This window comes from Cinclus cinclus, chromosome 2, assembly GCF_963662255.1.
Source record: "Cinclus cinclus chromosome 2, bCinCin1.1, whole genome shotgun sequence".
NCBI classification, from domain to species: Eukaryota; Metazoa; Chordata; class Aves; order Passeriformes; family Cinclidae; genus Cinclus; species Cinclus cinclus.
This window is the reverse complement of record NC_085047.1, coordinates 411,275-427,855: the sequence shown is the minus strand read 5'-3', so window position 1 is coordinate 427,855 and position 16,581 is coordinate 411,275. Positions and strand designations below refer to the sequence as shown.

The 16,581-nt window shown below is 45.0% G+C and overlaps 1 protein-coding gene across 1 annotated transcript in view; it reads right to left on the bottom strand.

Annotated features, from left to right (window-relative positions):
* URB1 (URB1 ribosome biogenesis homolog) overlaps window positions 1-16,581 on the bottom strand; it is a 40,644-nt gene that overhangs the window by 15,182 nt on the left and 8,881 nt on the right. Inside the window, exons 9-22 of the mRNA XM_062515269.1 lie at window positions 16,237-16,432; window positions 15,658-15,795; window positions 15,106-15,279; window positions 14,349-14,496; window positions 11,881-12,003; window positions 9,290-9,402; window positions 8,331-8,450; window positions 5,943-6,059; window positions 5,165-5,303; window positions 4,347-4,517; window positions 3,198-3,394; window positions 2,425-2,649; window positions 1,716-1,895; window positions 235-1,096 (exon numbers count right to left, since the gene is read on the bottom strand). Coding sequence (XP_062371253.1) covers window positions 235-1,096; window positions 1,716-1,895; window positions 2,425-2,649; window positions 3,198-3,394; window positions 4,347-4,517; window positions 5,165-5,303; window positions 5,943-6,059; window positions 8,331-8,450; window positions 9,290-9,402; window positions 11,881-12,003; window positions 14,349-14,496; window positions 15,106-15,279; window positions 15,658-15,795; window positions 16,237-16,432 — 2,903 coding nt within the window. The remainder of the gene's footprint in view (window positions 1-234; window positions 1,097-1,715; window positions 1,896-2,424; window positions 2,650-3,197; window positions 3,395-4,346; window positions 4,518-5,164; window positions 5,304-5,942; window positions 6,060-8,330; window positions 8,451-9,289; window positions 9,403-11,880; window positions 12,004-14,348; window positions 14,497-15,105; window positions 15,280-15,657; window positions 15,796-16,236; window positions 16,433-16,581) is intronic.

Here is a 16,581-nt window from a genome sequence, read left to right as displayed (position 1 = left end):
AATCTGGGCAGCAGTAACTCTAAGAGCACATGGCTTCAGTCTAACAGGCAAGCCTCAGAACAGCTCTTCACCTTTAGTGCTGCAGAGGTACTTCCAAGACAGTCATTAGAAGTCAGCCATCTAAGTTTTATCCCCTTCATCTGTGGTGTGAAGATTGCCAGCCCTCAAGCCCAGCAGGTCCTAAACAGGGAATCTGCCTCCTGAATCAGTGGCAGGGCTCAGCGGTGCCTTTACCTGTGGAAGGTCGGCTGAAACCATACTGGTCTCTGCATTGCAAATATACGTTAACGAGTGGAAGAAAGCTCTCCATGTGCTTCCTGAGGTACTTCCCAGTGGCACTGCTCAGACACCACAGCTCAAACTGCAGCAGGTGAGTCCTGGAGTGCTGGATCAGCATGGCCACAATGGCCAGGGAGGTGTGTGAGCACTGGGCAAGACAGTGAGCCTGCACCTCAACACCAACTGTGACAGCAAGGACTGGCTCGCTTTGGAGAGCCTGAAGGAAAACTCGCTCCAAATCTTTGCTGGCCGATGTCGACATCAATTTCCCCAAAGCCTTCATGTGCTCTGCGGATAGCGGAAGCTCTCCTTGCTGGGGATGCCTTTGGTAGCTGTCTGTAAGGAGCTGCACCAAAATTTGTCCATAGAAGCTTAACTGTTTCCCTATTTTAGGGGATTTTTCAGATTTCTGACAAGTCAAGCTCATCTCAGGAAGTTGCAGCATGGTTAAAGTGATCTCCCTCAGCTGAGCTGCAGTCATGTACGTGTGCAGCTCCTCCAGAGCCTGCAGCTGGTGAGACTTCCTGGGACAGACCTGGCTTCTGTCCTTCCCCACAGTCTGCAGCTCTTCCAGGACACTCTTGGTGATAGCTTCGAAATACTTGGACAACATGTGTCTATGATCCGCTGCGATGCTCTGCAGGATGGGGGCACCTGTTTTCAGCAGCTGGAGCACCCCAGAATTGAGGTGAGCTGACAGAAGCTTCACAGTGACAGGGTTCAAACCAGGCTGAGGAATAGAGCGCAGTTCCAATGCCAGGAACCAGCTCTCCAGTGTAGGATGTCTGAAAATCAAGGTGAGTGTATCCTCTAGTGTCTGTAACAAGCAGAGGTAACAGTATCACTGGGGTGCAGGGTTAAAAAAGAAATTCATTCATCTGCCTATTTTCCGCAACTTGTTAATTATTGAACATGAAATTGTCCACTAGCTGGCCAGAGGATAAAAAATATTGATGAATTACAAGCACATATCATCCTCCCAGCATTCATGCTGTGGGATTTATGCTGTTATACTGAACACTCCAGGCATGTCTAAGCTTGTCTCCAGAGGAAAACTCCAGAGGAGTCTTCTGGGATTCATCAACACACTCTCATCTCCACAAATTCACAGAACAGATGAAAGATGAGGAAAAATTCACTCCTCGAGTACGTAATTTTCAACAAGGCTTTAAACAGGGCTGAGGGAATACGTTTTTTTTCTGCAAAGGTGATCTTATTCAGGACCTCTCCTGATCGTGTTCCACCTCAGGGGTAGGACTGGGGGTGATGCAGCTGGGTCACATCTCCAGACAGTAGTTCAGCAACCACACGCTCTACGCTCCTAAGTTCTCCTCCGAGACCTTAACAACATCTCTCTGATCAGCAAAACTATTCCCCAGGGAATCAACCAAATCAAAGTTTACTGACAAGCACCACTGTATGCAAGGATTTGGTACCTTGTCATTTGAAGACACTTCTGTCATCAGAGACTCCTCATCCATAAAGAGATCCGCATCAGCCTGATGCTCTTCCTGTTTCTGCTGATGCTCCAGCTTGATTTGATTGCCCCGGCACAACAAGATGCTCAGCACGTCCACGTAGAGGTCAACAAGTTGAGGACCCAAAGTTTTACCAAGCTATGACAAGAAAGACATCTTGGAAGTGAAGAAAAGAGCAGGATGGGAGCAAAAGGGTAATTATTCAACAGAAATAGGCATTAACTAAGAACTACTAAGACTACAACCTCTCCTGGGGGAAGGAACCACTTTCCTATGCAGAAACCTGATTCTAAGAGAATTCTCAGGTTGCCAAATAAAAATTGATGGTATTTCATTTATACCGTGACATTTGGAGGTACACGGGCCAGTGAATTTTACTCTCTTCTTAGGGAGACCCAGGAGCTGGATTAAAATCTCCAGTTAGTTTACACTCACACCGATCAGCATGGTAACCCATGCAAAGTAAATCCAAGGCTCCTCTATAATAAGAATTGACACTTCTTTACAAATTAGGGCCAGTTCTGTATGGTGCTGCATAGCCTCAGAGCCAACTACAGAAAAAAGAGCTACAGAACTGGAACCTCGGTTTTAACAGCTAAGTCATTTGTACCTTCTACTTTAAAATCAACCAAACGTAGCCACAATATGATTACAATATTGCTCTTACACTGCTGAAGTTCTCCACTGTGGATTTCAGGTATAGCAGCATGTGCTTTACCCCCAACAAAAGCTGGTCAGGTGGAAGACAGGAAGCCAAGTCTCTCAATTTTGTCTGAACACCATCTTCCAGTAGGGTCTTGCTTCCTCTCTCATAGGCTCTCTTTAGCAAAGTGGTGAATACAGAATCCAGTGGCACAGTAAGTTCTTCGCTTGCCTCCTTGTGCTTTTTAAACTTTTTAAAGTGGAAAAAAAAGCATTAGAGAAAAACAATGATGAATAAGAAACAAGCATCTCTTTAGCCACCCGTGTTTCGAGATGAGCTCTGAGCTGAACCCGGGGTGAAGCTCCAGGAGCACAAGTGTGCAGTCCTGCTACAGCAGAGCTGTCCAGCATGTGTCCCTGGGGAATCTGCAGTGTTCACTGCTGGCCTTACAGAAAAACTCACCAAACCCAGCCCAGGGGGCCTGTGGTCCCCCACCCACTCAGGGGGAGCTCCAGACACAGTGAACCGAGGTCATGGCACGTGCCAGGCTCTGCTGTGCCTGGTGAGGAGTCCTCGTACGACCCCTGAGCCCGGGTATCACCTCCCAAACACCACAAAGACCTCTTGTGCAATCAGATAAAAGCCCAGGAGCAAATTTGTGTCCCAACATGATCAACAAGAAATCCAGAATGAGCTCAATAAAAATGCTCTTTCTGATGGAAATGTAACCTCTATGAACAGTGAGGTTTTTATAGGAATACTGGCTCAAGAATTCAGTGACTTCAGGTATTCCATACCACAGGTTCCTGAGATTGCTTGGGTATCCAGAGTTTATAGTACTGGTTGAACTGGTAGAGCTGAGGATACTTAGCAATTTCCAGGGACTCGAGATCTTTATCATAGAGCTGGAATATCAGGCAGAGAGCAAGGGGTTCTCTCTGAGAGTGCAGGAGCTCAGTGAAAACAGCAACAAGGTACTCCACAAGGCGTGCTCCTAGAAAAGCAAAAACAAATTTAACTGTTGATGAGATCACAGACACTGTAAGCCTTTTTGAGCCTCCTTTGAGCCTTGGCAGCAGCCCACAGAGCATCATTCAGAAAAGTACTGAGTAAGATCAAGAAGTGTCTGTAGTGACCTAGACAAGTGCTCCTGACCACTGAAGTACCTGAAAAATCCTCCACACGCTAGCTCATGCTGAAGGAAATCACCCATCTTCACTGTGCTGTGCTAGACATGCCTCTATTTCTACAGGGAAACACCCCTGCCAAGCACCACATCTGAGAAGAACTGGTTTGTACTGGGGGGCACACACCCCAGTTAACATGTACAAATTAAACAGAATTTTCTTTCAGAACTGGGACCTTCAGTCCACCCCACGTGCTACTTGATTGCCAAATACACACAGAGGTTCTGTGAAGTTAGTGAGGTTCTGTGGGGCTGGCAAATCCTGCTCCAAGCCCACCTGATGCCCCCGTGACTCCGATGCTTTCCTCAAGGATGTGGTACAACTTTGCAGTATTTGCCACCAGAGCTTAATTTCTGAAGAAGCTTCCTTTGGAAAATGCATCCATTTCCTACTTAACAGTGCAGTCCTCTCTCCCTGATCTCCTGCCTACAGTCATGGAAACCACATTCCTCTCCTGATCTCCACACTGTCCTAAAAACACTGTTATAGAAGCCAACTACTTCCAGACCAAGACCGTCCATGCGGGGAACAGCATCTCTTCTCTTTAGGGTCAGGGAAAAAGGGCAGAAGCACCTATGGAGCTTCAGTGCCTCTCTTGAGCAGGAAACACCATGGATCTGCACCTCCTTCTGCTTGCAGGGAAGATAAAACACCTCAAGGTAAAAAATGATAAACGGTAAACAATTATTAAAAATGGGTAAAAACGATGCCCCTTTCACTCTACTGGCAGAAATGATGTAACACCAAAAAAACCTGTACCTGTTCCATTTTCAGACTGAAGCAACAGTATATTCCTGGCTTCTAAGGCAGCAGGTACAACAGCACTGAAGGGAAATGTTTGGATAATCATGTCTTCATTTAAAGAGAACCCAATCTCTTCATCAAAGCCATCAGTGCCATCAATCAGGACATCCACCATATCCAAGACATCTAATAAGTGAAGAAAAAAAATCTAAGCAGAGGATCCAGACTCAGACTAACAGGAAAAAGAACAGAGGTAGAATGCAACACTCCAGGAATACAAGGCATCCTTTTAACTCCTAAAAAAAAAAAAAAAAAAAAAAAAAAGAAAGAGAGATGAAAGCCACATTCGTCAGAAGCTGTGGCTGTAGCTGCTCCTGGATCCCTGGAAGTGTCCAAAGCCAGGCTGGACATTGGGGCTTGGAGCACCCCGGGCTACTGAAAGGTGTCCCTGTTCATGGCAGGGGCTGGAACTGGATGAGCTTTAAGGAGCCTTCCCACCCAAACCATTCTGGGATTCCATGATTCTGTGAACAGTCCCAGGCAGAAGGGCTAAATTTCCATTTTAGTTCAAAAATGCTGCTACAGGAGCACAAAGCGAGATTTTAAATACTATTCAAAGTGGCACAACCACATCAGAAATTATTTTCAGGGGTAAAGTGGCAACCTGGCAATTCCGACTTGTACTTCTGATATCAAGCACAGACGGAGGGCTGAATCCTGGAGGGTCCTTACTTAACAGGATTTCTAGAGTTATCCATTCCCAGTTTGCTGATTAGGGCAAGAAAACGTAGCCCTGAGCCACGGAATTCTGTTGTTGGTGGTTTACCACATACCATCAATGTGAGAGATGGGAATGCTGGCGTTATCAGAGTCCTGTTTAAAAACAGCCACCTGCAGCATGCTGGCTTCCTGAACCAGGTCTGCTGCCTTGTCTGTGTAGGGATAGGGGTTTGTCACCAGCTTCAGCAGGATCTGTCAGCAAAAATGGAGAGAAAGGTAAGTGCACTGGCTGGCAGCAAGTGTAGGGGAACATGACAATGACCATGTGCTGAAAGTTGTTGGAAGCTGGGCAGGTTCTAGGAGGACAACTTCCATATCACTTCTGCAGGATTTTGTCTACAGTTCCTGCACTACAGGAGACACTGATGGGGAAAGAAAAAAGTAAACTGCAATTTAGCATCTAGATTGCTACCACAGACTGAGTACCTGGGGAAACCATACTGGAACTGAAGCACTGGGCCTTCAACATCCTGAAGAGTAAACAGGAAGGGTCACCTTTCCTTGTAAAGGACAACCATTTACTGAGGTCTGATAATTTTGGCACTTAAAGAGGAGATGAAAGCTACCCACATGTACAACGCTCTACCCTTATACCAACAATGCCATAATAACAACTGAGCTTTTTGGATTTCATTTCCCTACAAATCATTTTGCTGTCCTCCCATTCAAGACAAGAAGGATGCCACCACTGTATCGAGAATCCCAAACAAGGCTTTTCTCAGAATTCATTTGCTGGTCTTCGACGGGTTTCTCAATAAGAGCAACAAAATCTCCAGTTTCCACTAACGCTATGCTTTGCATTGTTTATCCAGCTAATGTGAACACTGTTACCCTTTCCAAAAACTGAATCACTGCTTCCTTTTGGTCTTCTTTTGTATTATCCAAGTGTTCCAGCCAAACTGAAAGTTCCTTCCACGTGTACTCAAACACTCCACTGTCACGTAAAACCTGTCCAAGGAACAAAGGAGGAGGTATGTAAACAAACCTCAGAACACCCAAAATCAAAACCCCAAGAGATACACATCTTTTTGTATAATAACTTCATGACTGCTTCTTTGGGGAAAGAAAAGAAGAGCAGGTTGATGGAAAGAACTATCAGTCACTCTCCTTACCCCCCTCAGTTCAAGAGGCCTTATTCCCCCTCACTAGGGGGCCTTAACTGCATAGCGGACAATAAAAATCCTACTTCTAGAATTTTTGGAAAGCAGGTTATACTGCTTTCAGAGGGTTGTACATCTTGATATCATCACAGGCAGCTAAAAAAAAAAAAAAGGGCACGTTAAAAATAGCCCGTAGTGGAGTTTTATAAAACTACCAATCTAACAAAGGAAAACCACTGCTAAATTAAACCTAAATCAGGCTACTTGTACTTAAAACAACCAGGCAGATGGATAAACAGTCACATAAATGAGCAGTGGGTTATGACCACAGCAAGGTCCAGAGAGCAGTTCAAGTTGCTGGGGGTGGAGAGGCAGACCCAGAAGTCCCAAGAATCACAATCAAGAGACAGGCTTGGACTTATCTAGAAGTTTTCCCCTCACTTTCCTGCTCTCTAAATTCAGGTCCTGACCACAAGCTCTACCCAAACCTGGTGGCCCTGAGCTCCAAGCTCTATAAGCAAGAAAGGAGGAGGGAGAAGAGGAGGGAATCAGAGTGACACCATGGTTAAACTCCCTGCCCCTAACTCTCAACAAGAGAGGAAACCTTGCCCGGCTTCCTGACTCTGGCACCTACACTGAACGACCGCAACTACACAGGACCAATCTGTACCTCCGTTTCTCTCCACACACAAAATAAAAGGAAGCTTTCACAACTCATTTGTTCTACATTTACTCAGTGTCCAACACCAGCAGCTCTAAAAATAACTTCTGCTTACATCAATCTGGCAGGGTAATTCATTTAAATAAAGAAAAAATGAAGGGAAAAGGATTCATTATCATATAAGTGACTATTTTTGGCAGAGCCTCGAAATAGAAAAGCACTTGCAGCTCTCACAAAAACAGGCAGGAACAGAATGTGAAATCCAAAAACAAACCTTCACTTACATGGCACTGTGCAGAAAAAATAAGTCCTTACCATCTATTCTTAGCTGCCTTTCTGCTGACGTAACTGCCCTAACTTCCTTGTTCCTGCACTCCCTTCAGAGAAAATGCAATGGACTCAAGTGGAAAGTGGGCACAAGAACAAGTCAAACAGTCCATGTTCCCACCTGGCCAAAGAATCCAAAACCACCAGAAAAACAGCAAGTTCTGAGCAGCTTTTGGTTGAGACGCTCATTCCTGGGAGACCAAGTGAACCTGCCTTTAATCCCTTGCAAGGATCAAGGGCAACTAAACCCTAATTCAATCACTTGAACTTTGGTCTGCTGGACTGAGTATTACAATGGCACCCTGCGACTGGAGCTAAATCCAAAGATCCAAAGCACAATGCTGGCTACAAATCTGTGTGCCATGAATACTGCAGGACACTGCATGAGAAGCGCTGTCCAGGGCCAGTATCCAGGTCCTGGATTTTCTCTTGGCAGGACACTTTGGCTGCATTTATTCCCAATGCAAATCTCTACCCCTACTTAGATAACTAAAGGATGGCCTATTTTAATAAGGTGCTAAAAACAACAGTCTCTGGTGTCTTGTAGACTTGTAGTTGACCAGCTTTTTTTGAAAAGTCAAATTACTAATTTAAATATACAGAAGGGGATTTTAATTATTTTTTAAGACAAAAAGTACTCCTTGCATCAAAGTTCGTATCAGACAGTAACAGGGGGAACTACTCTGCAGGGCCAGAGCAAACCAGGTAAGACTTATGCAAGGCTGGAGTGCTCAAGTACAGATGAAATACAGGTTGATAAAAAAAAAAAAATCCAAAGTAATCTCTTCTTGATCAATGTCAAGAATTTTTCAGGCATAAACTACACTGATGCATTACAGTATCAGAATTAATTCAGCCTAGGGGAGTGCATAAACACTGAACACATTTTCCTTACTCTTTCATCAACTGCCGCAGGGAAGTCAGTCCACAGCATTTATTTCTGTAAAACATTTCACTAACAGCCACTTATCTAACAACACATTCCAAGAACAGTCAAAGGAAACAAGAGACTCTGTTGACCACTCAACCCTGCAGTAAAGGTAACTGCTTTAAGAAAAAGATGTTACAATCCTGAAATTTCAGACCAGTGGGACATAGTGAATATCCTGATATTTCAACTCAAAAGCTTACCTTGATGATTAATTTTTTGGTGGAAATTTTCAGATGAGAATGAGTACTTGTAACAAACATTTTCATCAGTAAATAGAAGACCGATTTTTCACCAGATATCTTCTCTGTCTCAGAGATGTCCTACAAAAAGAAATTAAAATTCCTCTGCTACAGCAACACTATACAGGACTATGTTGCACTGATACTGGTGTGTAAGGTAAGTATGTTATTTTATAGATCTGCCCAAAAATCCCAAGACCAGAAACAAATGGGAATATTTACACTACTCTGCATTCAATGAGCCAAGATCACTGTACTCACTTTCAAGATGCTTTCCTGGAAAGTAGAAGACGACAGTAGTAAGAGAAACCCCAACTACTACAAGGGCCCAAGACAAAGCCACTCCTCTCATCAAGCGTCTTTTACTCCTCAATCATTCCACATCTATCCCTGTTGCCACACTCCATGGGTGTCTCTGCTTCTCCTCAAAGCCAGGCCCACTCCTTTATCCTGACATGACAAGCAAATTCTTGACAGACTTCTTACTTTGCAAGCCTGCAGTAAAAAGGAGAGCTGTGGCCCTGATGGCTCCTACTAATTATGAAGAACACTAAAAACTGTTGGAGTCTTTCTTGGGAAGGAGTGGGACAGCTCCCATCAGTGGCTCATTTCCCTGGTCTGCAACCTCAGGCTTTCCAGACAAGTGGAAACCAGCACATTCTCACTTGTGCTCCTTTCCAGAGACACAAAGAGCTACAGGAACTGTCTCCTGTGTTCATCAGGGAAGCAAAAACTGTTGTTCTTGTAAAAAACTATCTGGCTGAGAAGGCATTTTTCACTACTGCTAGGACTGCAATTCCTGTTGATTTTACAAAACTGTCACTTTCTAAAACGACTGCACTAGTTTAAAACCAGGCAATACCAGATGGAAAGACTTGAGGACAAGAGGCCAAGGAAACAAACTTGCATCAGCCTCTTACCTGTACTCTGAACCAGGCAAATTTGTTTGCAGGAAGTTCCAAAGCCACTTTCAGGATATGGTGCTGCAGAAGAGGAGGGACCTCCTCCCGCAAGCCTTTTTCAGTGACTATACCTGAGGTGTGAAAGCAAGAAACCAACTTCAGTTTGGTCCATTGTCCAGAGAAGAGCAGAACATTCATGTTCTAGGGTCTAAAACACAACTGTGAGACAAGCTGGCAATTCACAGATCTTCATGTCATGGGATCCCCAAAAACACACTGTGACTAAGGCTGGCCAACCCAAGGTGGGAATCCAGCCCTCAGAGGGAGACTCCACTACCTGACCCCAGCAGAAACCATTGGTCGTGCACAGGAATATAAGGTCTCTTTTGTCAGTCTCAGCAGCCCTGAAAAGCTGTACAGCAGGATCCTTGTGGCACACATGAGAGAAACAACAGCTTAATTTTACATTTTAAACGGTCACCACCAAGGCAATCCAATGGCAAGTAAGACCAAACTATAAACTCCACCAGCTACTTGAAGAACATATTGCTACAAGGTAGAAAAAGATGGTGCCTTTGGTGCATGTTTCCATCAGGGCGATCAGAAGGAGCAACGGAACTCTCACACTGACACATCCGAGAAAACAAAGTCTCATGACTTTTTTACACCACCATCATCATCATCATCTCACTTCAAAATCAATACCCAGGCTCACTTCATTACATTTGTTTGAGAACGACACTTTATTCTCCAGCCTGTTTAACTTTATTATTTCATAATGTACTCAACAGACCCACCAAGAGATTTCTGCCTCACAAAAACACATCCTGCCTTTTGTCCCGCTTGAAGTAAGCGGACCAGTGCAAGAAATAAAGGGATAAACAGGGTATGTGATCTGGTGAGCCATCAAGCACAACAATCAATTCAACGTGCTTTGACAGAGGGAGAAAAACCTCACGCATGATTTTAAAGAGTGATTTTGTTTCAAGTCTCTCTCTCCGACAGGTTACTTAAGCCATTTACAGAACTCCCAGCCTTACACATCCCAGGCCCTGCCCAAACACACAGACAGGTACTTCAGCCGGGTGGCCCACAGAGAGCAGTGATGCCCAAACAACCCTTTCCTTTTTTCCCTCAAGACAGAGAATGCTTTCTCTCCATGGCTGCACCAACTGCACCACAAGCAGCATTGGAGGACCTTCCCAAATTTTTCAGGCATGATTTGCCCTTAGTGAAGCCATGCTGGCTGCTACCAACCAAACTCTGTGCCTTGGCAGAGTTTCTAGGAGAATGTGCTCCGTGACCTTGCCCAGCACAGACGTGAGACTGTCTCGTCTGTAGTTTCTTGGGTCTTCCACTTTCTCTTTTCTAAAAATGAGGGCTATGTATCCCCTTTGTCAGACAGTGGGAGCTTAACCAGACTGCCACAAATTCTCAAATACCATGGGTAGTGGATTAGTCACTTCCTGTGTCAGTTCCCTCGGGACCCACGGATGGATCTCATCGGATCCCATGGATTTGAGCACATTCAGGCTCCTCAGATGGGCTTGAACCTGATCCCCTCTGACAGTGGGCTCAGGATCTTCACTCTCCTAGTCCTGGCAGTTGTCTTTCCCAGCTTGGGAGGCTTGGCTGGAGAACCTGCCATTGTAGGCTGAGCCACAGAAGTCATTGAGAACCTCAGCCCTCTTCACATCCAGGGTAGTCAGGTTTGCCATTTTCTTCTGGAGAGGGCCCACATGATCCCTGGGCTTTCTTTCATTGACAACACACCTATGGAACCCCTTTCCATTGTCTTTTGGCATCCCTGGCCAGACTCAGTTCTAACTGAGCCTTAGTTTTCCAAAGCGTATCTATCCCAAGCTTCCCATACAATTTCCCTGCATTCCTCCCAGGTTACCTGTCCTCACTTCTACCTCCTGAAAGCTTCTTTTTTTTTTTTTTTCCTGTGAATTTGCTCCTCAGCTCCCTATCAAATCCATGGAAACCTCCTGGCATTTTTTTCTCCCTGAGAACTCACAGCTCAGAGGAGGTGGGTCCTTGGATATCAGCCAGCATTCTAAGGCCTCTCTGCCCTCCAAGGGCTCTGTCCTACTGGACTCTACCAAGGCCAAATCTCTATTACAAGATTTTTCAGAGGACACTGGCAGACCTGGAGGTGCTGCTCCTCACCCCCACCCCAAACTTACTGTAAACTATTTTGTTCAAAAAACTCTTTATAGTCGCAGATAGTAAGAGTTTGGAAATAACTTACTGACAGGGGGTTGTTGACAGAGGGCTAGAAGAAACCTCATTAAGAGCTGAAGATAAGCGCTCCTCAGAAAGACTAGAATTCAAAGCCCATGAAGACCAGACACTTCCAAGAATATGATACACAGAGAGGAAGACTGAAGTGAAACCTGGGTGTGGCAGAGCAGCACTGGAATTTAACAGTGCCAGAGCACCACAGAAAGGGCAACAGTAAGTGCCAACACAATGGAGAAACTAAAATGGGCTACTTTTAGAAAGCATTTCTTTATCTCCACAGAAAAGCAAACATTCCCTTCTGCTGTGGACTTTGTAAACAGCCAGAGAAAACAGTGGAGGAAATACAAATAAGCATCACATACCTTTTAGCAGCTTGCTAAAATCAAAGTTGCTCCGTGCTACCAAATGGGGCACAACCTTCTGATAAAGACATATGACCTGAAGCAGCGCAGCTTTCAGAAGCAGCATCTCAGCATCATCTGAACCTAAACAAATTGTTTCCATAATTAGTTCCTTCTTCCCCAGCAAGAGTGCACAGTGTTGTACCTCCATTACCAGCATGAGAATTACCAACTGCATTTCCAGCAGACTTGCCTAGGAAATGACCTGCTGTATCTTCCCAACAAGAAGGAGAAAAACACCCACTGAATCTCCAGTTCCCTCTCCCAGCATTTCTGTATGAATACTTTCCAAACTAAATCCACTTACTCAGTGCTTTAGACTGAGAGCTGCCATTTCTAATTTGACTCAGAAGTGCTCACGCATCTGGAAGACAACCTGAAACATCTGAATGCTCACTGTGAGAATCGCACCAGTCCCGCTGCTGTTTAATTTAAGGCTGAATAACAGGAAAAAGTCAAAGATGCTGCTGAACTCTGGGGACACTACTTTGAGCTAATATCAGGTAGGTTTCGCTGGGGAGGTGCAGGAGACTGTGCAGTACAGTCCGTTGCAAATTTATTATTTCAGTTATAACCGTCTCTCTTTCCCTTTCCCCTTTCCAAATAATGCTTTCTCAGTGTAAGCTCTGGGCAAGAGCCAGACAACAGAACACCTGCATGAGAGAAACACCTACAGCACTTAAGGCAACTGTTTACTTCCCAGGAAAAACCATCTCAGGTTTCAGTTGTGACAGGAGGAGGCATAAAAGCTGCTTGTTATCCAGTCATTAATGAATGAAAGGAAGGAAAGTACACGGGCCAAAACATTTAGCACCTAATTTTATCCTGTTCACTTGGTCTCCCTTAAGGAGTCAGGAAGAACTGGATGAATGCCATGGATAAACTTTGTTTGCCTGAGTCTCAGCTGCCATTAGAAAAGAATTCTCTAGTGGCCACAATGCAAATAAAGCTGTGAAAGGTGAACTGGGAGTAAGTGACACAGCCTCAGAATGCTGAGGAACTACAGATCCACTCCTACAGAAATTAGCTGCTCCACTGGCTTCCAAGCCTTGGACTGTCAGTGCTGACAACATTTTGCTGCCCAAAGGGAGGCACAGAGGGACATCCACTGAAAAACCTTTTGCTCCAGGAAGTCTCTCTGTGGAATATGCCCTGTGAAAGGCAAAACTGTTTGCAAGATTTATCTCTAGCCTACAGGGAAACCTTCACAGGCCATTGGCCAAGATGCAGACAGCCCTGAAACTTCCCTGCAATGGGACTGTGGAAGCAAGCCCTTCAGGAGGGACATTGGGTTTGAGAGAGGAAAACTGAAGCCTTCACTCCTTCCCTCTCCCCCTCTTCCAACATCAAACTCCATTACTGTGTTACATCAACACAAGCATTTGTGTAGCCACAGTAACTAGCTGCTAAAAAAAGTTACCTCCTGGTAAAATAACTTGGACAAACAAAAATATCTCCAAAAAAACTATTTTTCAGGCATATCAGTCTCCCTGCCAGTTTTATTTTGTGGCTGCAAAACAACTACTAGCATGGAAAGGTCAAGGGCATGAGGGCTGAGTTCAACAAGAGGAACAGCAGAGCCCTGCACTTGAGAAGGAACAGGCCCATTCACCAGTACATTCTGGGGGCCACCAAAGCGGAGAGCAGAGTGCCAGGGAAGGATCTGAAGGCCCTGGAGTCCTGGTGTCAGGGAGCTGCTCTTGCCCTCCTCTCAGCACTGGGGAGGCCAAACCAGCAGTGTTGTGTTCAGATCTGGACTCCCCGGAACACGGAGACACCGGAGAGGGTCTCGCAAAGGCTCACAAAAAGGGCGAAGGGACTAGAACGCGTCCCCTGGATGCTCCCACTGGAGGAATGGCTGGAAGAGCTGGGACTGTTGAGAAGAAAAGGCTCAGGGGCATCTTATCAATGCCTATGAACACGTGAAGTGAGAGTGCAAAGATGACCGGGCCAGGCTCCTCCCAGAAGCAGCCGGTGGCAGGAGCAGAGGCTCTGGCACAAAGTGGAACACGGGAACACGCGGTGTGTCAGGAAACACTTTCTGACTATGAGGGTGATCTAGCACCCACACAGGCTGCCCAAAGAGGTTCTGGAGTCTCCATCCTTGGAAATGTTCAAAAGGTGGGGGAACATGGACCTGGGTAACCAGGTTTAGGCAGAGATAGCAGGCAAGATCATTTACAGAGATCCCTTCCAATCTCAGCCATTCTGATCCTGGGACAGAAAAGTCAAACTGCTTAACCTTGTAGCAGCAGCTTATACTTGAACTGTATTCTCAGGCAATTCTAACAGCCTGAAGAACTAAACAAAGAAAAGGTGAGTAGTAAACATACAAGTGAGATCTGCATTCTGCTGAAGGGTGGAATGAGGGTTGCACAGCACCCATTCCCACACAGATAAGAAGCTGTAACTCCACCTGCTTTACCTACCATGCTGCTCAGCAACTTCTGTCTCAGCCACTGCCTTCACAGTGGAGGCATCACCTTCCTTTTTCTCTGCTGGGCCATCACTGTGTTCTCTCTTTTGCTTCAGAAGGGATTGCCAAACAGCCACAAGATTATTCATGTCCGGTAAAACCTAAAAGCAAAAAGGGTAAATTGAAACAGCTCTCCTTTGTAAGACAAAGCTCCTGTGATAAATACATCCCCAAACACCCAACAGGAAGATCTGCTGCTCTTCACAAAGGTTGGAATTGACCTCGTGTGCAATCAGGGAATGACCTGAAATCAAGCACTGTCTTTCCACTTCTGCAGAACACAACTACTGGAAAGAAGATCCTACTGAAAAGGTTTCCTGTGAAAAGCTCGTTTGATTCTTCCTCCTCATGGTATATTTTCAATTCAAGTGCTCTCCTGTCTAGTAACTTCTGAGTAACCTCTGCTGGCTGCATGGACTTGAACCAGGAAGAGAATTTGCTTCCTGCTCTCGGAAGTCATTTGCAGCACAACAGCCATTAATCTGTCTCTTACTAATCTGTCTCACCACAGAATTTTATTTGCATTCCCGTCAGACAGTCAGGAAAGGCTCCTACCTCACCACTGAATCCACAGCCTCCCCAGGATACCATCCCCTGGCTCCTAGGCTGGAACCACTTGAGGTCAAAGTACAGAGAAGAGCAGCTGTCTGCTAACTCCAAAACACCTCCTGTCACCCCCGCCCTCCCCCCAAGTGTCTCTTTGTTTCTACCTTGCCAAGAGCTTCTCTGTACAGCTGCACAAACTCCTGCACTGCTGGCAGTGTGTAAATTTGTGACCTTTGCCAGGTTTCTTCAGACAAACAGTGCTCGATGTTCCTCAGAGCTCTTCTCAGCACCATGGACACCAGTGACAGGATGCTGTGCTTCACCACTGTGCTGGGCAACTAAAAGAAGGAAGTGAATTAATGACATTTCAGTGATTCCTGTTATGCTTTGCACACAGTCTGTACTCTCAATGTGTGTTAAAATTGGTCAATGATTTAATTATTTTCTAGATCTTGGCTAGCAGTAAAGAATCCACAGGTTTTCAGATTCCCAGCCTAAACCACTAGCTGACAGCAGCAGAACCGGTGCTTGTGAAAGGCACTTGGAATCAGTATCCATATTCATTCTCCAATACTTCCCCAAGCCATATTTATGCTGGGGCAGAAAAAAACCACAGGTAATTAACCAAATTAAGATATTTCTCGAATCATCACATACTAAAATCAAACTAATAACTGGGACAGAAAAGTCATTGAAATATTATAGACGGCTCTTACATTTAACCCTTTGCTCAGCATTATTTTATTGCACACTGCAGGGACTGTTGTTACCATCACCATAGACAGCAGTCTGGGAAGAGGAATAAATTCAGAAGTCTTAAAAGAACTGGATACGTCTGGTTGAGCCTCATAGATCTGAAAGAAAAGAAACAAAAATGTAAGCCCCTTTGCTACAGTCTCAGAGATGACAGCTTCTCCTGGGGAGCATTTTACAGAAGGACTTGGACTTGTTGGAAGTAAGGGCAACATTAAATGTCAATTTTTATGCAAAAACACTACACAGCATCTGCCAGACTCCTACTCAACTCCATGGACCCTCTGTATGCAGCCAGCATCCCTTTTCAAGGGAGTACAGATCCTTCTTGCCCATTTCAATCTAAACAAAGAGGCAGCGGAACACTCAAAGGACAATAGGTTTTTCTAGCTGAGCTTTGATGTTGCTGCATCTCCAAAATATGTCACCGACGTGATTTTTCCACTGTTTCTTACACCAACTCCTCCTTTCTCAGTTTAGTTTAAATGTTCAGAGAGCCTCCTGCTCCGAGCGTGGTTTTTTGTCATCAGCCATACTCTTACCTTCCTGAGTAACTTCACATTGTCCATCCAAGCAGGCGCCACTCTAGGAATAAAGGAATAATGGGTCTCCTTGAAGTATCTATTCAATAAATCTGGGCATACTTTGAGAATATTCACCAGGAGATCAGCAACCATTTCATCTTCTGTTGCAGTTCTTAAACCAAGAAGGAAGTGCAGAAGTACCACATTTCCTCCCCTGTTGAAGGAAAAAAAAAAAGTTATTTTACATAATAAATCCTTATTTTGATACCTTATATGGGATGTGAACTCTGCAGCTTCTCTAGCTGTTACTTGAAGGCAAGACTTCTCACCCTCCTGGCAAAATTCTCAGTTTATACTCAAAAG